Source organism: Conger conger, chromosome 15, assembly GCF_963514075.1.
Source record: "Conger conger chromosome 15, fConCon1.1, whole genome shotgun sequence".
NCBI lineage: Eukaryota > Metazoa > Chordata > Actinopteri > Anguilliformes > Congridae > Conger > Conger conger.
In genome coordinates this window covers 39,194,964-39,220,259 of record NC_083774.1, presented here as the reverse complement: position 1 = coordinate 39,220,259, position 25,296 = coordinate 39,194,964, and the positions used below count along the sequence as shown (strand labels likewise).

General features: G+C 49.6%; 1 protein-coding gene and 3 non-coding genes across 10 annotated transcripts in view; all 4 read left to right on the top strand.

Moving 5' to 3' along the window:
- The window catches only part of LOC133111391 (cytoskeleton-associated protein 5-like), a 47,823-nt gene extending 25,343 nt beyond the window's left edge, over positions 1–22,480 (top strand). For 2 of the 7 annotated variants that reach the window (XM_061221711.1, XM_061221712.1), the window contains exons 26-45: positions 978–1,116; positions 1,253–1,359; positions 1,653–1,778; positions 2,197–2,346; positions 3,492–3,695; positions 8,692–8,827; positions 9,193–9,386; positions 9,714–9,889; positions 10,042–10,065; positions 10,886–11,062; positions 12,139–12,262; positions 12,579–12,758; positions 14,173–14,360; positions 15,621–15,696; positions 16,126–16,314; positions 16,748–16,885; positions 18,304–18,387; positions 18,477–18,639; positions 18,894–19,045; positions 21,611–22,480. In XM_061221711.1, coding sequence (XP_061077695.1) covers positions 978–1,116; positions 1,253–1,359; positions 1,653–1,778; positions 2,197–2,346; positions 3,492–3,695; positions 8,692–8,827; positions 9,193–9,386; positions 9,714–9,889; positions 10,042–10,065; positions 10,886–11,062; positions 12,139–12,262; positions 12,579–12,758; positions 14,173–14,360; positions 15,621–15,696; positions 16,126–16,314; positions 16,748–16,885; positions 18,304–18,387; positions 18,477–18,639; positions 18,894–19,045; positions 21,611–21,829 — 2,946 coding nt within the window. In that variant the 3' untranslated portion in view covers positions 21,830–22,480. The remainder of the gene's footprint in view (positions 1–977; positions 1,117–1,252; positions 1,360–1,652; positions 1,779–2,196; positions 2,347–3,491; positions 3,696–8,691; positions 8,828–9,192; positions 9,387–9,713; positions 9,890–10,041; positions 10,066–10,885; positions 11,063–12,138; positions 12,263–12,578; positions 12,759–14,172; positions 14,361–15,620; positions 15,697–16,125; positions 16,315–16,747; positions 16,886–18,303; positions 18,388–18,476; positions 18,640–18,893; positions 19,046–21,610) is intronic. The other 5 variants (XM_061221714.1, XM_061221713.1, XM_061221718.1 and 2 more) reach the window with 5 other exon arrangements.
- Positions 5,846–5,957, top strand: LOC133112176 (small nucleolar RNA SNORD67). Its single transcript, XR_009705070.1, has one exon. It is a non-coding gene; the product is annotated as a small nucleolar RNA SNORD67 (small nucleolar RNA).
- LOC133112175 (small nucleolar RNA SNORD67) lies at positions 6,925–7,036 on the top strand. The gene has a single exon (XR_009705069.1). It is a non-coding gene; the product is annotated as a small nucleolar RNA SNORD67 (small nucleolar RNA).
- LOC133112177 (small nucleolar RNA SNORD67) lies at positions 13,140–13,247 on the top strand. Its single transcript, XR_009705071.1, has one exon. It is a non-coding gene; the product is annotated as a small nucleolar RNA SNORD67 (small nucleolar RNA).
- Positions 22,481–25,296: the final 2,816 nt, after the last annotated feature.

The window sequence follows — 25,296 nt, the reverse complement described above, 5'->3', positions numbered from 1 at the left end:
CCACCGATCTTGTGTGTCCCAGTCATTTACCTTAACCACTACGCTACAGGCCGCCCCGTAAGATGTAGATCTTTGCTCCGGTCGGTAAGGGGATGTAAGATGTTGGTCTTTGCTCCGGTCCGTAAGGGGATGTAAGATGTGGATCTTTGCTCCGGTCCGTAAGGGGATGTAAGATGTAGATCTTTGCTCCGGTCGGTAAGGGGATGTAAGATGTTGGTCTTTGCTCCGGTCGGTAAGGGGATGTAAGATGTGGATCTTTGCTCCGGTCCGTAAGGGGATGTAAGATGTGGATCTTTGCTCCGGTCGGTAAGGGGATGTAAGATGTGGATCTCTGCTCCGGTCGGTAAGGGGATGTAAGATGTAGATCTTTGCTCCGGTCCGTAAGGGGAGGCAAGATGTAGATCTTTGCTCCGGTCCGTAAGGGGATGTCAGATGTGGATCTTTGCTCCGGTCGGTAAGGGGATGCAAGATGTGGATCTCTGCTCCGGTCGGTAAGGGGATGTACATTACATTACATTATTGGCATTTGGCAGACGCTCTTATCCAGAGCGACGTACAGTTGATTAGACTGAGCAGGAGACAATCCTCCCCTGGAGCAATGCAGGGTTAAGGGCCTTGCTCAAGGGCCCAACGGCTGTGCGGATCTTATTGTGGCTATACTGGGATTAGAACCACCGATCTTGTGTGTCCCAGTCATTTACCTTAACCACTACGCTACAGGCCGCCCCGTAAGATGTAGATCTTTGCTCCGGTCGGTAAGGGGATGTAAGATGTTGGTCTTTGCTCCGGTCGGTATGGGGATGTAAGATGTTGGTCTTTGCTCCGGTCGGTAAGGGGATGTAAGATGTTGGTCTTTGCTCCGGTCGGTATGGGGATGTAAGATGTTGGTCTTTGCTCCGGTCGGTAAGGGGATGTAAGATGTTGGTCTTTGCTCCGGTCGGTAAGGGTATGTCATGTGGATCTTTGCTCCCCTGCAGCCCTCCTCTAAGGACCAGGTGATGGGCTTGCTGGAGAAGGCTCGGGCCGTCATGCCGGCCAAACCCGCCGCCCCCGCCAAAGCTGCTGCTGCCCCCTCCAAGCCTGCGGCCAGCGCGCCTGCCGCCAAACCTGCCTCAGGTCAGTGCACGCCACACGACATTGGCTGAGGAGTTACGAGCGCTCATCTGGCAGTTTGCTGGTTCGTTCCCCTGCTCTGGATGTGTCCAAGCGTAAGTCACAGCTGTTGTTCTTAGGTCTTTTCCCTCCCACTCAGTTTCAGATTCGGCTAAGTCGGTATCGGTCAGCGAAGATTCTGGCGTCTTTGAGCCCAAAGTGGAAACCAAGAAAGTAAAGGCAGGAGGAGCCACTGCCAAAGGAAAGGTGAGACCCCGCCCCCTCATCCTCCCTTAGACTTTCATTGGCCCTGAAATGGCCACTGGCCTGTTATTGGTTCATGTTTGTGCCAGTAAAAAAAACCAAAAAACCAAAAAATCAAAAAAACCTTTTTTGGATTGAATGGTTTTGAATGGCCACTCCCAGGTCAGCTGGTGGGATTAAATCTAAAAGTACAGGGGGTTGTGCCCATGCCCATTTTAGGGTTGCTTTTTGTGTTAGGTCTCGCTCCTGCTTATTAAGTATCACTTTGCCACATTCCGCTCCCTTTATCCCTGTAGGGTGTTCTTGGGAAGAAGGCTCCAGCCAAGAGCAGTGCCAAGGAGGAGGAGGATCGGTCTGGGCCCATCTTCATCCCGGTTCCCAACGGGAAGGAACAGAGGATAAAGGAGGAGAAGGGCTTAAAGGCAAGGCTGAGTTCCCTGAAGTCACTGGTCTGAGAGCTGAGCTGGGGGGGTGGGGACTATAGAAATGTGGGGGTGGGTACTGACATGATATAGAACGGTGGTTCCCAACCCTGGAGCTTTCAATTTCATCTCTGATTTGACACCTGATTGGCAGCTCAATGAGATCTCCAGCTTTTGAATGCGGTATACTTTGTTAGGTTTGGAGTGCAAACCTACTGGATGGTTGATCTCCAGGAACAGGTTTGGGAACCAGTCACAATTTAGAACTTGGTTGTGTACTTAATTGTATTACCTCTTAATATGGGCAATATGAAAGTACCTTGGAACTGTAATTGCGTGGACCAGGGGGAGACTGGACAGCTGAAGGGCAGATGTTGACGCTGTGGGCAGATGTTGACGTTGCTCCGCTGTGCTGCAGGTCCTGAAGTGGAACTTCATGACCCCCAGAGACGAGTATGTGGAGCAGCTGAAGACTCAGATGTGCTCCTGCCTGGCCAAGTGGCTGCTGGACGAGCTCTTCCACTTCGACTTCCAGCGGCACATCAAGGCCATCGGTGCCATGATCGAGGTGGGGCTCCAGTCCTGAAGGGGGCTGGTGATTGTGTGGGGCTCCAGTCCTTAAGGGGGCTGGTGGTTGTGTGGGGCTCCAGTCCTTAAGGGGGCTGGTGGTTGTGTGGGGTTCCGGTCCTTAAGGGGGCTGGTGGTTGTGTGGGGTTCCGGTCCTTAAGGGGGCTGGTGGTTGTGTGGGGCTCCAGTCCTTAAGGGGGCTGGTGGTTGTGTGGGGTTCCGGTCCTTAAGGGGGCTGGTGGTTGTGTGGGGCTCCAGTCCTTAAGGGGGCTGGTGGTTGTGTGGGGCTCCGGTCCTTAAGGGGGCTGGTGGTTGTGTGGGGCTCCAGTCCTTAAGGGGGCTGGTGGTTGTGTGGGGCTCCAGTCCTTAAGGGGGCTGGTGGTTGTGTGGGGCTCCAGTCCTTAAGGGGGCTGGTGGTTGTGTGGGGCTCCGGTCCTTAAGGGGGCTGGTGGTTGTGTGGGGCTCCAGTCCTTAAGGGGGCTGGTGGTTGTGTGGGGCTCCAGTCCTTAAGGGGGCTGGTGGTTGTGTGGGGCTCCAGTCCTTAAGGGGGCTGGTGGTTGTGTGGGGCTCCGGTCCTTAAGGGGGCTGGTGGTTGTGTGGGGCTCCGGTCCTGAAGGACACACACGCACCCGTGCACGCACACACACACGCTTTTTGATCACCCTTGTCAATCAGGCGGACCCTTGGAATCATCCTAGCTCACCCCCTTATAGTTTGGGTGGGGCTTCGGTGCTGAAGGCGAGGGGTGTGGCTCACACTGTCTAAAACACCATTTTGACTGGCTGTGATATCAGAAGGGCAAGATGAAGCGGTTACAAAGTTTTGACTGTTCGCCATTTTGTTGCCTAACTTGCATTTGTTATGTTGAATGCGGGCAAAATGGTGGGAAATGCAGAGCACAGTTTGCCTCGTGGATGCGGTGTCATTTGCAGACTACCGTCCAGGCAGTATTCTGGTTTGATGGAATGTGAACGCGGCATTGTATGCTATTGCCATATTCTTTACACTCCAAGTAAAGTGGTTTTCCAAACACGATAATTCTGCATAATTGAAGGGAGCTCATCTCAGATGTATATCTACGCAGGATGCTAACATATTGCTGGGCAGGTATGTAACGTGGTGAGCGGTGTCTGTTCCTCAATTCAGCGCATGGAGGATGAGCGGGAGGCCACCATCGGCTGCCTGGACCTGATCCTGAAGTGGTTCTCGCTACGCTTCTTCGACACCAACACCAGCGTGCTGATGAAAGCCCTGGAGTACCTCAAGCTGCTCTTCACCATGCTCAGCCGGGAGAACTACCACCTCAGCGAGTTTGAGGCGTCCTCCTTCATCCCCTACCTCATCCTCAAGGTGAGCCTCCATTTTACACATTTAAAACTGTGGTTGAGGAGTTGAGCAGTGCAGTGTGTGGGGGTGAGGAGTTGAGCAGTGTGCTGTGTGAGGGTGAGGAGTTGAGCAGTGTGAGGGTGAGGAGTTGAGCAGTGTGAGGGTGAGGAGTTGAGCAGTGTGCTGTGTGAGGGTGAGGAGTTGAGCAGTGTGCTGTGTGAGGGTGAGGAGTTGAGCAGTGTGCTGTGTGCGGGTGAGCAGTTGGGCAGTGTGCTGTGTGAGGGTGAGGAGTTGAGCAGTGTGCTGTGTGAGGGTGAGGAGTTGAGCAGTGTGCTGTGTAATGGTGAGGAGTTGAGCAGTGTGCTGTGTGAGGGTGAGGAGTTGAGCAGTGTGCTGTGTGAGGGTGAGGAGTTGAGCAGTGTGCTGTGTGAGGGTGAGGAGTTGAGCAGTGTGCTGTGTGCGGGTGAGGAGTTGGGCAGTGTGCTGTGTGAGGGTGAGGAGTTGAGCAGTGTGCTGTGTGAGGGTGAGGAGTTGAGCAGTGTGCTGTGTAATGGTGAGGAGTTGAGCAGTGTGCTGTGTGAGGGTGAGGAGTTGAGCAGTGTGCTGTGTGAGGGTGAGGAGTTGAGCTGTGTGAGGGTGAGGAGTTGAGCAGTGTGCTGTGTGAGGGTGAGGAGTTGAGCAGTGTGCTGTGTAATGGTGAGGAGTTGAGCAGTGTGCTGTGTGAGGGTGAGGAGTTGAGCAGTGTGCTGTGTGAGGGTGAGGAGTTGAGCAGTGTGCTGTGTGAGGGTGAGGAGTTGAGCAGTGTGCTGTGTGAGGGTGAGGAGTTGGGCAGTGTGCTGTGTGAGGGTGAGGAGTTGGGCAGTTTGCTGTGTGAGGGTGAGGAGTTGGGCAGTTTGCTGTGTGAGGGTGAGGAGTTGGGCAGTGTGCTGTGTGAGGGTGAGGAGTTGAGCAGTGCGCTGTGTGAGGGTGAGGCGTTGAGCAGTGCGCTGTGTGAGGGTGAGGAGTTGAGCAGTGCGCTGTGTGAGGGTGAGGAGTTGAGCAGTGCGCTGTGTGAGGGTGAGGAGTTGAGCATTGCGCTGTGTGAGGGTGAGGAGTTGAGCAGTGCGCTGTGTGAGGGTGAGGCGTTGAGCAGTGCGCTGTGTGAGGGTGAGGAGTTGAGCAGTGCGCTGTGTGAGGGTGAGGAGTTGAGCATTGTGCTGTGTGAGGGTGAGGAGTTGAGCAGTGTGCTGTGTGAGGGTGAGGAGTTGAGCATTGTGCTGTGTGAGGGTGAGGAGTTGAGCATTGTGCTGTGTGAGGGTGAGGCGTTGAGCAGTGATGTGTGAGGGTGAGGCGTTGAGCAGTGATGTGTGAGGGTGAGGAGTTGAGCATTGTGCTGTGTGAGGAGTTGAGCAGTGTGCTGTGTGAGGGTGAGGAGTTGGGCAGTGTGATGTGTGAGGGTGAGGAGTTGAGCAGTGCAGTGTGTGGGGGTGAGGAGTTGAGCAGTGTGCTGTGTGCGGGTGAGGAGTTGAGCAGTGTGCTGTGCGGGTGAGGAGTTGGGCATTGTAGTGTGTGCGGGTGAGGAGTTGAGCAGTGTGCTGTGTGCGGGTGAGGAGTTGAGCAGTGTGCTGTGTGCTGTGTGAGGAGTTGAGCAGTGCGCTGTGTGAGGGTGAGGAGTTGGGCAGTGTGATGTGTGAGGGTGAGGAGTTGAGCAGTGCAGTGTGTGGGGGTGAGGAGTTGAGCAGTGTGCTGTGTGCGGGTGAGGAGTTGAGCAGTGTGCTGTGCGGGTGAGGAGTTGGGCATTGTAGTGTGTGCGGGTGAGGAGTTGAGCAGTGTGCTGTGTGCGGGTGAGGAGTTGAGCAGTGTGCTGTGTGAGGGTGAGGAGTTGAGCAGTGCGCTGTGTGAGGGTGAGGAGTTGAGCAGTGCGGTGTGTGAGGGTGAGGAGTTGAGCATTGTGCTGTGTGAGGGTGAGGAGTTGAGCAGTGTGCTGTGTGAGGGTGAGGAGTTGAGCAGTGCAGTGTGTGGGGGTGAGGAGTTGAGCAGTGCGCTGTGTGAGGGTGAGGAGTTGAGCAGTGCGCTGTGTGAGGGTGAGGAGTTGAGCAGTGCGCTGTGTGAGGGTGAGGAGTTGAGCAGTGCGCTGTGTGAGGGTGAGGAGTTGAGCAGTGCAGTGTGTGGGGGTGAGGAGTTGAGCAGTGCAGTGTGAGGGTGAGGAGTTGCACTCTTAAGTGGGGACTCCAGTGCAGTGGCATAGGATCCTCAGTCTGACCTCCTGAGGACACGCCAATGTGCACAGGGGCCATCTGACTCACACACCCCACCCCTGCCACCACACACACTACACAAACCACGCCCTCTGTAATGTTGGGAACAAAGACCATTGTTTATTAATTTGCCTCAGTACTCCACAATTTCAGAATTGTAATTGAAAAAAATCACATGGTTAATCTTCACTTTGTCAGATTGAGGACACCATAATGTTTGGGGACACAGCGATGTTATGTGAATGAATATAGTCATGTTTAGTATGTTCTACTAAAATATCCTTTGCATGGAATGACTGCTTGAAGTCTGAAATTCATGGACATCACAGTGCGCTGTGTGAGGGTGAGGAGTTGAGCAGTGCGCTGTGTGAGGGTGAGGAGTTGAGCATTGCGCTGTGTGAGGGTGAGGAGTTGAGCAGTGCGCTGTGTGAGGGTGAGGCGTTGAGCAGTGCGCTGTGTGAGGGTGAGGAGTTGAGCAGTGCGCTGTGTGAGGGTGAGGAGTTGAGCATTGTGCTGTGTGAGGGTGAGGAGTTGAGCAGTGTGCTGTGTGAGGGTGAGGAGTTGAGCATTGTGCTGTGTGAGGGTGAGGCGTTGAGCAGTGCTGTGTGAGGGTGAGGAGTTGAGCATTGTGCTGTGTGAGGAGTTGAGCAGTGTGCTGTGTGAGGGTGAGGAGTTGGGCAGTGTGATGTGTGAGGGTGAGGAGTTGAGCAGTGCAGTGTGTGGGGGTGAGGAGTTGGGCAGTGTGATGTGTGAGGGTGAGGCGTTGAGCAGTGCGCTGTGTGAGGGTGAGGCGTTGAGCAGTGCGCTGTGTGAGGGTGAGGCGTTGAGCAGTGCGCTGTCTGAGGGTGAGGCGTTGAGCAGTGCGCTGTGTGAGGGTGAGGAGTTGAGCAGTGCGCTGTGTGAGGGTGAGGAGTTGAGCAGTGCGCTGTGTGAGGGTGAGGAGTTGAGCAGTGCGCTGTGTGAGGGTGAGGAGTTGAGCAGTGCGCTGTGTGAGGGTGAGGAGTTGAGCAGTGCAGTGTGAGGGTGAGGAGTTGCACTCTTAAGTGGGGACTCCAGTGCAGTGGCATAGGATCCTCAGTCTGACCTCCTGAGGACACGCCAATGTGCACAGGGGCCATCTGACTCACACACCCCACCCCTGCCACCACACACACTACACAAACCACGCCCTCTGTAATGTTGGGAACAAAGACCATTGTTTATTAATTTGCCTCAGTACTCCACAATTTCAGAATTGTAATTGAAAAAAATCACATGGTTAATCTTCACTTTGTCAGATTGAGGACACCATAATGTTTGGGGACACAGCGATGTTATGTGAATGAATATAGTCATGTTTAGTATGTTCTACTAAAATATCCTTTGCATGGAATGACTGCTTGAAGTCTGAAATTCATGGACATCACCAGTTGCTGGGTGTCTTCCCTGGTGATTTTTTGCAACCATCTTTAGCTCTTGCCTGTTTCAGGGCTAGTCCCGTTAAGTTTTCTCTTCAGCGTATGAAAGGCATGATCAATTTGGTTCAGACTGAGTGACTTGGCCACTCAAGAATTGATCATTTAGCTTTGAAAAACGTCTTTGTTGCTTTAGCAGTATGTTTGGGATCATGGTGAAGATCATTCTTGCTGTAGAATGAACTGCCTTTTTGTTTCACGGATGAGGTGGCATGCTTTGGATCTTTGGCAGTTTCTCCATACTTTGCTCTTTTCATCACTCTGTTGCAAGTTCATCTTCATCTCATCTGTCCAGAAGACCTTAAGTACTTCTTGGCAAACTGTAACCTGGCCATCCTGTTTTTGCAGCTAAGCAATGGTTTGCATCTTGCAGTGTTCTTGAAGTCTTATGTGGACAGTGGTCATTGGAGAGAAAAAAAAAATTAATAAAAATTAAAATTCCACTCCTGAAGAGTGTTTCTGATCTGTCAGACAGGTGTTTGGGGATTTTTCTTCATTGTAGAGGAATTTCTTATCAGCTGTGGAAGTCTTCCTTGGCTTGCCAGTCGCTTTGAGGTTTAAGTTATTTCATTTCAGACATACCAAAATCAACTATTGTAATAAGAGATCACTGTTAAGCTTACTAATTGCAGTCTCATAATGGCTTCTTTGACTTGGCACAACTTTGGTCCTCATGGTTATGAACAGCAATGATAGTTTCCAAAGGTGTTCGAAAGACTAGGTGCTGAGTGCTGTTACCATTTTTTTTTACCATTGAGGAAATTAAACACTCCAGAGCAAGTGTCCCAAATGTTATGGTGCCCTGAAATGGAGGGACTATGTATAAACACTGCTGGAATTTCAACATGGTGAAACCAAAATGTATATAAAAAAATTTTAAAAATCCTTTAATAAAATCTGCAAAATGAAATATTCACTTTGCAGAGGGTGCTGTATACTTAACACTCATGCTCCCTCAGCTAGCAATTCCCCTCCCCCCCCCATATAGCACCACTGCAGCACTCTGGTAATCCCTGAGGGCTCTCTGCCGCCCCCCTGAGGGCTCTCTGCCGCCCCCCCCCTGAGGGCTCTCTGCCGCCCCCCCCCTGAGGGCTCTCTGCCGCCCCCCCCCTGAGGGCTCTCTGCCGCCCCCCCCCTGAGGGCTCTCTGCCGCCCCCCCCCTGAGGGCTCTCTGCCGCCCCCCTGAGGGCTCTCTGCCGCCCCCCCCTGAGGGCTCTCTGCCGCCCCCCCCTGAGGGCTCTCTGCCGCCCCCCCCCCTGAGGGCTCTCTGCCGCCCCCCCTGAGGGCTCTCTGCCGCCCCCCCTGAGGGCTCTCTGCCGCCCCCTACAGGTCGGTGAGTCCAAGGACGTGGTCCGCAGAGATGTGCGCGGCATCCTGGCCATGCTCTGCAAGGTCTACCCCGCCAGCAAGGTCTTCACCTTCCTGATGGACGGCACCAAGTCCAAAAACTCCAAGCAGAGGGCCGGTGAGTGGCCAGCACCGCACCCGTGTGAACGCGGAACACCGATAATACGGTCGGCTGGCTGTCTTTTTGTTTTGAGAGGCAGCCAATGGCCTTGTGACTTAGGTGCTTGACTGGGACTTGCACGGTTGGTAGTTCAAACCCCAGTGTAGCCACCGTTAGACCAGTGCAGCTTTTGGGACTTTCAGCGAGGCCCTTAACACATCGCTCCAGGAGAAATGCTGCTTGGTCTAAGCAATATAGGGTGCTTTGGATAAAAGCTTTAGCTAAATGGCTAATGTAATGTTCCTCAAACATGTAGCATCTAGCCTGTTGGTTATGTATTTAATGCTTGCATTGAGGTGGATGTTGGCAAATTTGATTTGCAGAGTGTTTGGAGGAGCTGGGCTGCTTGATCGAGTCGTACGGGATGAACGTCTGCCAGCCGACTCCAGCCAAGTCCCTGAAGGAAATCGCCGTGCACATTGGCGACCGTGACACGTCCGTACGCAACGCCGCCCTCAACACCGTGGTCACCGTGTACAACGTCTGCGGCGACCAGGTCTACAAACTCATCGGCAATGTGAGTGTCCGGCTTTTATTCTTATTTGACATTTAACTACGAATACCTCATTAAGATCCAAATCTCTTCTGCATGTGGGACCTGACCCAAAAAGACAGTTCAGTCTCAAGTTATTACCGTCTGATTCCCTGTTTGTTCGAGTCAAGAGCAGATGTTAGAAGCAGGAACATACTTCAGTCGCCATGTCAGGAATTGCATATTTTTCCAACTATGTGCAAAACCTGTAGCCCTGCTTTCCAAATTCAGCAGAGGGGTGAGAGACCCGCCATTGTGCAGGTCTTGGAGTCGTGCGACGGGGGACTGACCTGTGTCTGTGTCTCGGTCTAGCTGTCGGAGAAGGAGATGAGCATGCTGGAGGAGAGGATCAAGCGCTCGGCGAAGAAGACTGCGGCCGTGCCCCCCCGTCAGGCCGAGGAGCGGCCCCAGAGGGCCCCACCCGGGAATCCCAACGCCAGCCTGATGCGCAAGCCTGCCCCCTCCGAGGAGCCGCCCACCAAACTCAAGTACGCTCGCCCGCCCCGGCCCCCCTTCCACCTCCATCATCCCCCCTTTTCATTCTCTCAACACTCCTGCCTTCCCCTTCGCCACCCTCCCCATTCCACCCTTTCTGCCTTCTAAACTCCCTCTCTGCTCTCCCCCTGCTTTCCCTGGACAGAATCATGTATCGCACTTACAGGATGTAAGTATTCCTGTGTTGTGTTACCTGTGGAGTACTTGCTTGCCTAAGTGGTGTTTTGATTCTGTGTCGTCTTGCCTGTGCGGAAACTTGCGTAAAAAGTCGCGTTTTCATCCCGTGGAGTACTTGCGTGTGTAAAAGCTCAGGGTTTTTCTCCCTTTTCTGTTCTTGTTTCAGGTGCTTTTAAGCTGCTACATGCCTAAATGTAAATCAAACTGTTCACTGAAAATGGTCAAATGATTGTGCAGGAGTGTGAGACTGAGTGTTTGACTCCTCAACCTCCGTCCTGGACAGCTTGTAGGGATTAGCCGGCACGTAACCGATCCATTAAATCGGTTGGTTACACCTTTCTTGGGGCTGAGAAAGATGGAGTGTTTAATTGGATTAAGCAGACCCCTGCAACTGTCCAGGACCAGGGTTCGGGAGGTTGTGTTTCTTGTTCTGTGTCATGGACTAGCGTGTAAACCAATGGTTGGCAACTCTGGTCCTGAAGAGCTGCAAGGTGTGCTGGCTTTTGTTGTTACTTGGCACTTAAGATGAGGCGAGTTAATCAACTGCTTTCATCGATCAATTGTTTCTTGTCTCTCAATTGGTTGCCGATTTAAGTTGACGACAAAAGCCAGCACACCCTGCGGCTCTTTAGATCCAGGGTTGCTGAGCCCTGGTGTAAATCCTATATCATGGACTAGCGTGTAAAAGGGCAGGTTGTGTGTCATGCAATAGTTCCGCTGTCGGTCGGTCTTGTGGGCTAGTGTGTAAATGTTCACGGTCTGCGTTGTGGACCGTATATAAACTCTCGTGCTCTGTGTCTCTGTCTCTGCAGTCAGTCTCGCTCCCAGAACTCCCACCCGGACTCGCGCTCCTCGCCCTCTTTCCCCAGGGAGTTCCAGCTGGACCTGGACATGATCGAGACGGACCACTCCAGGGTGGCCGAGCTGCCCGAGCTGGTGCAGCACAAGCTGGACGACATCCTGGAGCCTGTCGTCATCCCTGAACCCAAGTACGCTCACGTCGCCCGTCTGTCTGTCCGTTACCGTAGTCATCCCTGAACCCAAGTACGCTCACGTCGCCCGTCTGTCTGTCCGTTACCGTAGTCATCCCTGAACCCAAGTGCGCTCACGTCGCCCGTCTGTCTGTCCGTTACCGTAGTCATCCCTGAACCCAAGTACGCTCACGTCGCCCGTCTGTCTGTCCGTTACCGTAGTCATCCCTGAACCCAAGTACGCTCACGTCGCCCGTCTGTCTGTCCGTTACCGTAGTCATCCCTGAGAGTTACGGGGAAACCAGTAGCCTAGTGGCTAAGGTGCTTGACTGGGAGCCGGGAGGTTTGTGGGTCGAGCCCCGGCCCAGCCACAATAAGGTGGGTCCTTGAAGGCCTTTAACGGCACGTTTTTCCCCAGGGGGATTGCCCCCTACTGTAGACTAAGGCGCTTTGGATAAAAGTGTCAGCAAAATGACAAATTACATTGCCCGTCCATCTGTCTGTCAGCTACCGTAGTCATCCCCAAACTCACATCGCCCGTCTGTCCGTTCGTCCGTCTGTCTGTCTGTGCAATAAGTAAACCTGTAAGCCCAACCCCTCCATTATTGATGCAACACTCGAGGGCTGTATCCAGGCTTGTCACAAAAAGCCAAGTCACATTTTATTCATGAATAACATTTAAAATGAGTACCATCAACCAAAGTGCTATACAAATTATAATTTCATGGCTGCAAGAGGAAAAAATGATCATACACAAGAAAACGATAAACAAAATGCACCATACTGCAACAAAAACAACAAAGACGTCTCTCTTGAATTAGATGCAACATTTTAACAGATTTGAAGGTGTACATGGAAGCTTCAGACTTGAGTCTGTTTTTTTACATTGTCTCAGGGTGGCCACAGCAAGTGAAGTTTCCAGACTAAACTGTAGCAACCGTAATGTTAGAGTGCTCTAGAGCAACAAGTCGGGTGAGCTGTGCGTCACCCTGAGTCTGTGCAAACGGAAAAGTAGTGATCTGCCGTTAACGGTGACTGGTAGGGGGTGAATGCGGAGAAGCTCACGTCTGCGTTTCGGTGTGTGGTGTGCCCAGGATCCGGACTGTCTCTCCCCACCACTTTGATGACCTGCACAACAACACCGCCTCCACCATCAACTTCGTCATCTCGCAGGTGGCCAGTGGGGACATCTCCACCAGCATCCAGGCCCTGGCACAGGTGTGTGTGTGTGTGTGTGTGTGTGTGTGTGTGTGTGTGTGTGTGTGTGTGTGTGTGTGTGTGTGTGTGTGTGTGTGTGTGTGTGTGTGTGTGTGTGTGTGTGTGTGTGTGTGTGTGTGTGTGTGTGTGTGTGTGTGTGTGTGTGTGTGTGTGTGTGTGTGTCGGCGTGTCGGCTCAATGTCGGTCCATGTCCAGAGTGGTCTGTTGAAAGCCCAGGCCATAAACTGATGACAGAGGACTGATTCTCCATATAGAAACGTATGTGCGTGAAGTCTGTGCCCAGTGCTAACCGGCCGCCCCCTCGTCACACACTCAGATCGACGAGGTCTTGCGGCAGGACGACAAGGCGGAAGCCATGTCGGGCCACATCGACCAGTTCCTCATCGCCACCTTCATGCAGCTGCGGCTCATTTACAACACGCACATGGCCGACGAACGGCTCGACAAGAGGGACATCTTCAAGCTGTACAGCTGCATCCTGGGAAACATGTTCTCTGTGAGTACCCCTGCCCCAACCGGGAGTTCTGTCAACCTCGACACTATAGAGGTCTACTGACAGTCGGAATACCAGCTGTTCTGGATCAATATGCTGCGTCATCTGATGGGTTGGAATTCATTATGCAAATGAGATTGTCACATACCCTCCCAGTGCCAGAATTTATTTTTTTCTAAATTATGTTAGGGTGGAGCCAGGCTGATATGGTGCGTGCAATTATTCTTAGGGTTTCTGTTCTGTTTTGTCCCACTCATTCGAATGGAACCGTCCGAGTTCTTTGGCTAAAGCCAAGGTTGGTTCGATTCTTTGAGCTGTGCGACAGTCATTTGCGTCCTCCTCAAACCTGGAGTGTGCTGTGTGGTTCCCCCAGGTTCTGCTCTGTCCGGGGTGATGAGTTGCGCCTGTAGGTGGTGCTGTTCTGCAGTGGCGGAACGGCTCCACTCTGACTCCTGACGACAAGCCGAGTGCACAGGGGCCATCTGACCGGCAGGGTGCAACCTGGGGAGCCCTGCCTGCTCTTATCATGGCAACCAAACTCCCTGTCTGCACCTCCACATAGTGCTGTAAGGTCATGAGCAGCCTGGTCTGGCTCATAGTGCTGTAAGGTCATGAGCAGCCTGGTCTGGCTCATAGTGCTGTAAGGTCATGAGCAGCCTGGTCTGGCTCATAGTGCTGTAAGGTTATGAGCAGTCTGGTCAGGCTCATAGTGCTGTAAGGTCATGAGCAGCCTGGTCTGGCTCATAGTGCTGTAAGGTTATGAGCAGCCTGGTCTGGCTCATAGTGCTGTAAGGTCATGAGCAGCCTGGTCTGGCTCATAGTGCTGTAAGGTCATGAGCAGCCTGGTCTGGCTCATAGTGCTGTAAGGTCATGAGCAGCCTGGTCTGGCTCATAGTGCTGTAAGGTCATGAGCAGCCTGGTCTGGCTCATAGTGCTGTAAGCTTATGAGCAGCCTGGTCAGGCTCATAGTGCTGTAAGCTTATGAGCAGCCTGGTCAGGCTCATAGTGCTGTAAGCTTATGAGCAGCCTGGTCAGGCTCATAGTGCTGTAAGCTTATGAGCAGCCCGGTCAGGCTCATAGTGCTGTAAGCTTATGAGCAGCCCGGTCAGGCTCATAGTGCTGTAAGCTTATGAGCAGCCCGGTCAGGCTCATAGTGCTGTAAGCTTATGAGCAGCCCGGTCAGGCTCATAGTGCTGTAAGCTTATGAGCAGCCCGGTCAGGCTCATAGTGCTGTAAGGTTATGAGCAGCCCGGTCAGGCTCATAGTGCTGTAAGCTTATGAGCAGCCCGGTCAGGCTCATAGTGCTGTAAGCTTATGAGCAGCCTGGTCAGGGTTATGGGCCTATGAAGTGAGGCTCATTTGGGCTGCTCTGCCGTGTTTGGCACGTGGGGTGCAGTGAGCTCTGGTGTTCTTGCAGCTCTTCTCCAAAGAGAGCCTGGCGCGGGAGGCCTCCCTGGGCGTGCTGAAGGACCTGATGCATGGCCTCATCACCCTCATGCTGGACTCCAGGGTGGAGGACATTGAGGACGGCCAGCTGCTCATCCGCGCCGTCAACAAGCTGGTGGTGCCAGTGCTGGAGAAGTCTGATCAGACCAACATCCTCTGGTACGCCTCGCTCCTCCTCCGTCTGTTTCTCTCTCTCAAACTCAGACCAACATCCTCTGGTACGCCTCGCTCCTCCTCCGTCTGTTTCTCTCTCTCAAACTCAAAAGCTGTATTGTCATGACCACACATCAGCGTTGTATTGCCAAAGCAATTCTTTGCATAAATCCATAATAGTAGCAACAACTATAATATCAATACTAATAATGAACATTGGTAATTACTTTACAGTGCTTGAGCCCTAAATAATGGTAATGCACAGCCAAAAGAAACTAAGTATATTTCTCAGGCTATTCCCTAACTAGTAAACTAGATTGACCATCCGCCATCTTGTTCTAGTGTCTGAATGTTTAGGAGAAAAATAATTTGATTTCACATTTTGAGGGCATGAGAAGTATCCCACAATGCACCGTAAAATCTAGTGAACAACCGTGGTCATTAGAAAGGTCGATATGAACCACAATGCTTTGCGACCAACATTTTCCATAATTCTATTATGCACAAACCTGTTTTCATTCTCATTTTAAGCTGCGAGCGATGATAGTGTGGCCCAGGAGCAATTCAAATTAAATAACAGCATTTCTGGGTTTTGCCATGTTGATAACACACATTTCTATTGAGCATTATAATAAAGTACAACTACCCTAATATAACCTAATATAGCTACTGTATTCATCATTCAATGATCCAAACCCTGTTCGCCCATTAAGTGGCACTGTTCGTTCACTAGCTAAAAAGCTATAATGTCTTATATTTGACATTAGAAAACCAAACCCATGTTCTGTTCAATTTTCAAATATAAATGTGTTGTACATATTTACTCGGAGGGATGCGTTACATGTCCCACACACAAAATAAACCAAGGCCATGTAGTTTCATGTTTTAAATATAATTATTTGTAAAAATCACTGTTAATCAAATCAAAAAACTGTTCATTACAAATTGAATGCTGCAGGGTTAAGTCAAATGCATCTTGACGAGGCATTGCAAAATAAAAAATGGGTTTAATATCTCTGGAGTAATGTTTCAAGAACCGGTGATGTCATATGTTTGTTTATGGTTTTGTGGCTATATGCAGCAGTGTATAGCCTACGTGATGACACTGTTCGATTGCAAAAGACGACATCTGCTGTCCGAATTCACTGTTTATTTGGTAAACTATATAGCGCACTATTGCGATTCGCTAGTTAGGGTAATAAGGGAATAGTGAGGGGTTTGGGACAGCCCTGTGGTCTCTGTCTGACGCTGCGTGTTCCCCCACAGTGCGGTGATTGTGCTGCTGCAGGACAGCCTTATTTCCACTGCCGGGTCTCCCAAGTTCTCTGAATTGGTCCTCAAGGTACTGTTTGTGTGTCCGTGTGTGTGTCCGTGTGTGTGTCCGTGTGTGTGTCCGTGTGTGTGTCCGTGTGTGTGTCCGTGTGTGTGTCCGTGTGTGTGTCCGTGTGTGTGTCCGTGTGTGTGTCCGTGTGTGTGTCCGTGTGTGTGTCCGTGTGTGTGTCCGTGTGTGTGTCCGTGTGTGTGTCCGTGTGTGTGTCCGTGTGTGTGTCCGTGTGTGTGTCCGTGTGTGTGTCCGTGTGTGTGTCCGTGTGTGTGTCCGTGTGTGTCCGTGTGTGTCCGTGTGTGTCCGTGTGTGTCCGTGTGTGTCCGTGTGTGTGCAGAATGCTGCTAGTGTGCTTGTTCATATCCCTCTGCGCGCTGAGATGTGTTCATATCCCTCCGCGTGCTGAGACGTGTTCAGCAGTCTCGTCTCCGCTCCTGTCCTCCCCAGTGTCTGTGGAGAAAGATCCGCTACCTCCCCGACACCATGAATAGCATCAACCTGGACCGCGTCCTGCTTGAGATCCACAGCTTTATGAAGGTCCTGCCCAAAGAGAAACTCAAGCAGCTGAACTGCGACCTGCCCTACCGCACCCTGAAGACCCTCCTGCACACACTCTGCAGACTGTGTGGCCCTAAGGTGTGTGCACACACACTCTCTCACACACACTCCTGCTCTCACCCACACGCAGGGCTGCTGTATCCACTAGCGTTAGCTTGCTAGCCCAACCTCCTGGCTGTTACTTGTTCAAAAATCGCAGTCCATATTATCTCAACCTAGCATTATCAAGTGTTATCAAATGCTACGCCGTCTATGTAGTCTCCTGTGGTCTCTGTCTAGATGCTAGATAAGCTGCACTGGTCCATAGTTGATGGGGGGGGGGGGGATAACATTGAGACATTCTTGCATGTTAAATTGGCGGGTGAATATGTACAAGGCGTTGGGGATACAGAATTATTCAAAAGCCACTCTGTTGAACAATTTGGTCCTGACATTTGTATAGTGTGCACCTGTATTAAGTCTGTGGATGAGCACACATGCTGAGCGTGCCGCCCCCGGGTGTGTCTCACAGATACTGGACCACTTGTCCATGATTGAGAACAGGAACGAGTCTGAGCTGGAGGCACACCTGAGGCGTGTATTCAAAGTCTCCGGAGAACTGTCAACCTCCAAATCTGACAAGGGCAGCGAGAAGGGAGCGGTAAGAACGGTGTGTGGCCTCCTGTGTGCATTTGTAACTCTGTCCTGTGTGCTGCTCTACAGCCTCCTGTGTGCATCTGTAACTCTGTCCTGTGTGCTGCTCTACAGCCTCCTGTGTGCATCTGTAACTCTGTCCTGTGCTGCTCTACAGCCTCCTGTGTGCATCTGTAACTCTGTCCTGTGCTGCTCTACAGCCTCCTGTGTGCATCTGTAACTCTGTCCTGTGTGCTGCTCTACAGCCTCCTGTGTGCATCTGTAACTCTGTCCTGTGCTGCTCTACAGCCTCCTGTGTGCATCTGTAACTCTGTCCTGTGCTGCTCTACAGCCTCCTGTGTTCATCTGTAACTCTGTCCTGTGCTGATCTACAGCCTCCTGTGTGCATCTGTAACTCTGTCCTGTGTGCTGCTCTACAGCCTCCTGTGTGCATCTGTAACTCTGTCCTGTGTGCTGCTCTACAGCCTCCTGTGTGCATCTGTAACTCTGTCCTGTGCTGCTCTACAGCCTCCTGTGTGCATCTGTAACTCTGTCCTGTGCTGATCTACAGCCTCCTGTGTGCATCTGTAACTCTGTCCTGTGTGCTGCTCTACAGCCTCCTGTGTGCATCTGTAACTCTGTCCTGTGTGCTGCTCTACAACCTCCTGTGTTCATCTGTAACTCTGTCCTGTGTGCTGCTCCTACAGCCTCCTGGGTTCATCTGTAACTTTGTCCTGTGCTGCTCCTACAGCCTCCTGTGTCCATCTGTAACTCTGTCCTGTGTGCTGATCTACGGCCTCCTGTGTTCATCTGTAACTCTGTCCTGTGCTGCTCCTACAGCCTCCTGTGTTCATCTGTAACTCTGTCCTGTGTGCTGATCTACGGCCTCCTGTGTTCATCTGTAACTCTGTCCTGTGCTGCTCCTACAGCCTCCTGTGTTCATCTGTAACTCTGTCTTGTGCTGCTCCTACAGCCTCCTGTGTTCATCTGTAACTCTGTCCTGTGCTGCTCCTACAGCCTCCTGTGTTCATCTGTAACTCTGTCCTGTGTGCTGCTCCTACAGCCCCCTGTGTTCATCTAACTCTGTCCTGTGTGCTGATCTACGACCTCCTGTGTTCATCTGTAACTCTGTCCTGTGCTGCTCCTACAGCCTCCTGTGTTCATCTGTAACTCTGTCCTGTGTGCTGATCTACAGCCTCCTGTGTTCATCTGTAACTCTGTCCTGTGCTGCTCCTACAGCCTCCTGTGTTCATCTGTAACTCTGTCCTGTGCTGCTCTACAGCCTCCTGTGTTCATCTGTAACTCTGTCCTGTGTGCTGCTCTACAGCCTCCTGTGTTCATCTGTAACTCTGTCCTGTGTGCTGCTCTACAGCCTCCTGTGTTCATCTGTAACTCTGTCCTGTGTGCTGTCTACAGCCTCCTGTCTTTGTCATAACCGCACCCCTCTGGTTGCAGGATGAGAAGATTTCCAGGGCAAATGTGAGCGACATCCTTTCAGAGATTTTCAAAAAGATTGGGTCGAAGGAGAACACAAAGGAGGTGAGATTTCCAGCGTTGGCGTGTGGTGTAGGCATGTGAGGCGTGCACTGCTTGTGTGTGCTGATGGCGGTCTCTCCCTCACCCTGCAGGGACTGACAGAGCTATACGAATACAAGCTCAAGTACTCTGACGCCGACATCGAGCCCTTCCTGAAGAACACTTCGCCTTTCTTCCAGAGCTACGTGGGGCGTGGCCTGAGGATGATCGAGTCGGACCGAGAGGGCAAGAGCAGGACTCCGCCCTCCAGCACCGGTGAGTGACACATGCACACACATACACACGCTCCATTGTGTTACAGATCAGATCTCATACACTTGAGCACTGACTCACTCACTTCAACTCCCACTCACTTCGAACTACTTCACCGATCTGTGCTGACATATTCTAGCCAAGCACAGTGCTGGCCACCCCTCTGAGAGAAGAACACGGCCGGCACTCTGACCCCTGCACACAGCCGATTGGCTAGCGGTGGAAACAGCTGACGGGTGACGTTTCTCTCTCTGCAGTCATCCCCCAGCGTGGCACAGAAAGCTCCGCCTTTGTGCCCGCCCCCAGCGCAGCGCCACTCAACACCAACGGGGAGGAGCCAGAGCCAGCCATGTACTATGAGAGGCTGAAGATCCTCCGGCAGCGCCACCGATTGGAGGACAACTCCAAGGTTCCCGCCCCCTGTCCTGTCGCACGCTTGTCACACCAAGTTCAGCTTAACATTCAAACATGGGGGTGGGAGTATAAAGCTCTATTGCACTGGATCTGTTGCGTTCAGTGCGCCACTCGCTTCCATTCAACACCCATGCTCGTGAGCAGTAGCTGTACAGTGCTGCACAGACTAACTACTGTAATTTACCAGCATGCTAAACAGCCTGTGTAACTACTGTAATTTACCAGCGCACTACGCAGCCTGTGTAACTACTGTAATTTACCAGCGCACTACACAGCCTGTGTAACTACTGTAATTTACCAGCGCACTACACAGCCTGTGTAACTACTGTAATTTACCAGCGCGCTAAACAGCCTGTGTAACTACTGTAATTTACCAGCGCACTACGCAGCCTGTGTAACTACTGTAATTTACCAGCGCACTACACAGCCTGTGTAACTACTGTAATTTACCAGCGCACTACACAGCCTGTGTAACTACTGTAATTTACCAGCGCACTACGCAGCCTGTGTAACTACTGTAATTTACCAGCATGCTAAACAGCCTGTGTAACTACTGTAATTCACCAGCGCACTACACAGCCTGTGTAACTACTGTAATTTACCAGCGCACTACACAGCCTGTGTAACTACTGTAATTTACCAGCGCACTACGCAGCCTGTGTAACTACTGTAATTTACCAGCGCACTACGCAGCCTGTGTAACTACTGTAATTTACCAGCGCACTACACAGCCTGTGTAACTACTGTAATTTACCAGCGCACTACACAGCCTGTGTAACTACTGTAATTTACCAGCGCACTACGCAGCCTGTGTAACTACTGTAATTTACCAGCGCACTACGCAGCCTGTGTAACTACTGTAATTTACCAGCGCACTACGCAGCCTGTGTAACTACTGTAATTTACCAGCGCACTACACAGCCTGTGTAACTACTGTAATTTACCAGCGCACTACACAGCCTGTGTAACTACTGTAATTTACCAGCGCACTACGCAGCCTGTGTAACTACTGTAATTTACCAGCGCACTACGCAGCCTGTGTAACTACTGTAATTTACCAGCGCACTACACAGCCTGTGTAACTACTGTAATTTACCAGCGCACTACGCAGCCTGTGTAACTACTGTAATTTACCAGCATGCTAAACAGCCTGTGTAACTACTGTAATTTACCAGCGCACTACACAGCCTGTGTAACTACTGTAATTTACCAGCGCGCTAAACAGCCTGTGTAACTACTGTAATTTACCAGCGCACTACACAGCCTGTGTAACTACTGTAATTTACCAGCGCGCTAAACAGCCTGTGTAACTACTGTAATTTACCAGCGCACTACGCAGCCTGTGTAACTACTGTAATTTACCAGCGTGGGCACTGAATGGATGCCGGCTCCACAGATCACACTTTTTGTGCTTAAAGTTTTAATGTAAAGTCTTAATGTTTTATGCTAAGGGTATCCATAACACCTAAATGGCAGAACGAAGCAATACCAAAATCAGTAGTTGGTAAGCCTGTTGCTATTGTAGTAGACCTGCAAAATGGCATTAAGTTTGGTTTTTGAAATGGATGTGCTTGAGGTTCAAAATTTGCTATTTTCAATGGAAGTGCCAACAGTGCAAACCAATAGTGAACACTACTGTGCTCACTATAATTCTTGCAGTAGCAACTCCATGCGATCAAGAGCCTTTATTTAAAGTGCGATTCAGCCTTTATTCCGTTGAATCGCCCAGAGTTACTTTCCTTTGGAGGACCGCTATCGTATTCCTTATACTGTCCAATAAAGCTGAAAAAGGCCGAAAAAATATATAAAAAATAAAAAATAAAAAAAAAGATGTAGAACAGTCTTAAAAACGTTGTTTTAGTTTGAAGTAGAAAAATTGCTAATTAAATTGTAGGCGTGTTCAACTACCTAATTATGAGCCTATTCGTTAATTCAGTCTTATGTCGCCTGTTATGTAATTGTTTGCAAGATGGTGCAATAAGCACAATATGAACATGGTAATATTATTCTTCATGTCATTGCAAAGCTATTTCTGGTATACAATATTTTTTAATTCAGAAAGATTAACAGCTTAAAATGATTCAATGGAAATTAGGGTTCGAACAAAAACCAGGACTCACAGGGATACTCCAGGCGCGAGTTTGGTCATCTCACCTACTGTACGCGTGCATGATGCTGGCTTGCCTCCATTTTACCCTGTAAAGCCAGACCTGTCCAGCTGGGGGCAGTATCACACCAGGCCTGCAGTTCAGCTGTTGTGGCTTCTCTTCACTGTTGGCTCTGCTTCTGTATTTCCTTTCCTCGGTTCTATCATGGCTACTGCCAGGGACTGTTACAGGAACCATAGAGTGCTTGCTGAAATGAGAAATTCAGAAGCAGTGATTCACTGCAATTTCCACTGGTGAATTTACCTTTGGAGTATATTCGCTGTGTAAAGCTGGCCTATTCCCTTCTGCATGTCTCTGACCGGTCCCAAAACTGCAGCTCTTAAATGTGATGTTTGCACACTTGCATGTTTTGCCTGTGGTGGGTGTGCGGCTGACGCCTCTGCCCCCCGCAGCAGGAGGACGACCGCGCCCCGCTGACCTCGCTGCTCTCCCGGCCCTCCGTGGCCTCCTCCACGGACATGCTCCACAGCAAGCTGTCCCAGCTGAAGGAGTCGCGCGAGCAGCCCCTTTCCCACAGCCCTGCCCGCGGCGCCTCGCGCTCCTCCTCCCCCGCCGCCAACCTCGACGACCTCAAGAAGAGGCTGGAGAGGATCAAGAACAACCGCCAATGAGGAGCCGCGGCCCCCTCAGGGACTGCCCCCCTCAGGGACTGCCCCACGGTGTACAAAAGCCTCGCTGTATCATACGCGGACTCCTTTTCCTCCAGTATCGTGGCACAATTAATTGTACATACTCCAGGCTTCCTAACCACTCAACTTCAAGTGTCAAGATTTTAGTCTACAGTTTCTCCATGGAGACTGCTGTCATATGTATAATTTAACCTGTTCCTTTTTTTGTAGATTTTAGAAATAAGGTAGTTGATTTTTTTTTTTTTTCTCTTCTCTGCTAACTCTATCAGTTCTGTTTGTCCGTTTCTTTTACCTTTTCTGAAGTTTGTTGTACAAGCTAAAGCGATGATTCTGTTGGGATCATGGTGCATGGCAGGAAGTAACGGTTTTTGTAAATAAAGTTTGCATTAATAAATACTGCTTACTAAAACATTGCTTACTTCTGCCTTCCTACATGTCTGGCGTTCCTAGACCAAAACATAATTTTTGTATTTATTTTGGAAGTAGTTTTTAAAATGTATTACCCTCATTATTCATTTAGCCCTCAAAGTTTTAATGTGGTTTGATCAAGGCTACATGTATTATCCATAGTAAAAAGGCAATAAAGGATAGAAGTTCTTTCTTTTTTTTTTAAATAAAATAAATTGATAAGTATTGTGATGTGCTTGCATAATTAGTGAGGGTGAAGGTGGAATGATTGGTAAGGAAGGTGCAGTTGATTGGTCTGTTTTAAGGCATGTAAGTCTATTGGAGGACAATACAAAATGGGTTGGAATTAGGAGTACACCAGGGGTACACAAGGGCCTATCAAGCTCATTTTAATTAGCCCAACTATTATTTTGAATTTGTTTTTGATTGTCATGACAACATGAATCTTTTGTAAAACTGGTCTACCATGGTCTCATACAGGAGAGCTGGTAAAGCAAAATGTAGAAATTTAAACCAGAATAATTGGGTTGAAACAAAAGGCAGTCTGCACACTGTCCCTCCAGGGGTGTAGTCCTTCCCATCTTAAAGGATGATGAGCATTTTTGTTTGTTTTTCTCCAAGGGAAACCAACTCTTCTGAAGGACCTGTCGAGTTAGTTGGCAATTGGCCTTTTATTGAGCAAGCCGTTATGTTTATCGATGTACTGTAGGAGGATTCAATCTAAATGTGTTGTCCAAATTCCTACTTCCTAAATAACTTTAAGGCCCTGTAATTTTCCCTGTACCAAAAAATGGTTGGTGTGACAATGTAGCCTGCTGGTTGGGGAACTGGATTTGTAAGTGAAGTTGCCAATTCGATTTCCCTGTTGTCCCCTTCAGTCTGGATGACTGCATCGCTAATGGTAAATATCCTGATTTGTAAGTGGATTGCAAGGAGTGTGACCTGTGTAAGTCGCCCTCGATAAATGGCTGCTAAAAGTAATCACTTCAGACGTGCTGGGGCCTGCGGTCTGCAGAAGGTGCCAAGGTCAAAATGTTGCAGTGTGAACTTCCTGTATTCATTCAAGTGCACAAAAGCCTGCCTGTAAAAACAAGAAAGTCAATACTCCATTGCCTGCTTTCAAAGTTCAAATGGAAGGCTCTTGTACTCTAAAGCAGAGGCAGAGTCTGCACTTACCTGATTAAGTGATTATGTGCGTTCAGGCTTTTTTGCCCGATTCCACTCGGTGAATCAGGCTAAATCTTTTTTTGTGGTCGATTACGTGGATCCAGTTTGCATACTGGGATGTAACAAAAGCCTGCAAATCGATAAACTTTAAAAACTGATGCATCAGTCAGGCATTAGAAAATCTCACCATGTTGAATGTTGGTGAGGCTATTAATTATTTCAGTTAAATTCCTGCTTCCACTTGATATCTGGGCAGAAGTGTATAATTAACCTAGTTCAGAGAGAACTGGCATCATTGGCACCATCATCTACCCAACTTGCACCTGCAAATTTGGGGTTCCTTTGCTTTTCTGAATATGTGACCATTGGCACATATGGAGAGACGTGTTGAGAATTTACCTGGGAGCACATGATGCAAGTCATGATTTCAACCTGCTCCGCAATTCTGGTGAGTTGAGTGCTTATAGTTTATAGTATACTAACTTGAAAATTTATGGAGACAAACCTGTACAGTCCCCTCCAAAAGCAAGGCCAATTCCTATGTTTTTGTTATATGCTGAAGGCAATTTAGTTTGAGGTGAAAAGATGTGTATGAGATGGCAGATCCAAATTTCAGCATTTATTCAGATATTTCTAGATTTGTTAAAGGAGTCCCATTTGTCCAATTTTTAACCAGTTGAGAATGTTCCCGTAGTTCATCAGAAATGCGTCGAAACTAATTGGGAGGAACTTAATCATGCGGCAAGACAATGACCCAGAACACACTGCCAACACAACAAAGGACTTTATTAGGGAGACAAAGTGGATGCTTTTAGACTGGCCAAGTCCATCACCTGCCCTTAACCCAATTGAGAAGTGGTTTAACACCGGGATGTACAGTACTGTGCAGTCTTGGGCACCCTAGACTTTATTATACATATAAATATGGGGGTTTTTTAATTAGTATAAAATAACACATTTGAGATTTCCAAATATTCATTTTCCAAAAGATTTAATTTTACAGAGACATTTGCAATTGACTACGTTTTGCATAAAACTTGATCAAGGCTGTCTGAGATCAGAAGCCAACCAAAGTCTGCAGAAGAACTGTGCAACATGCTTGGAACAACCTCCCTGCTGATTGTCTTATAGAACTGCAGGACAGTGTTGGCTATCTCAGAGAAGTGATGCACTTTTAACCCCAAAGGGTGGTCACAAAAAATATTGATTTGATTCCGTTTTTAACTATTCTGTCAAATTACTAAAAGTAATGTAAAATGTATAGTATGTTTATTTAGGACCTTTCATTGAATTATTTTTGAAAGAATCTTATCTGTACAGAATGTTATACAGGTGCCTAAGACTTTTGCACAGTACTGTAATTTTCTTTTTTCCCAATTGTATTCAGTGTATTGCAAAAACAAAGGAATTGGCCTTTATATATATAATATTGATGTTCCAATATTATGTGGGGGGACTGTATTTCTATGAGTCTCATACACTCCTTCTGAAGTCTAATTATTTCATGTCATGGCTACGGTCCGTGCCCTTCTATATTGCAGTGACAGTCATATTGATAACCTTCTTGCCAGAAAAGTATAGCATTTTGATTAAAGAAATTAATAGTGTGAACTACATGATTCTTCAGGGTGAGTTCTGTTAACATAATGAGAGGGCACAAATTGGCAAAGGATAAATTCCGCACAAATATTAATTAATTAATTAATTCATTCATTATCCTAACCCGCTTATCCTGAACAGGGTCGTAGGGGGGCTGGAGCCTATCCCAGCATACATTGGGCGAAAGGCAGGTCGCCACTGTGTGCCAGAGTGGTCACTGTGGAGTAGCTTGCCTGCTGATCTCCTAGGATTTTAACGCACACTAGTCTCTAGAG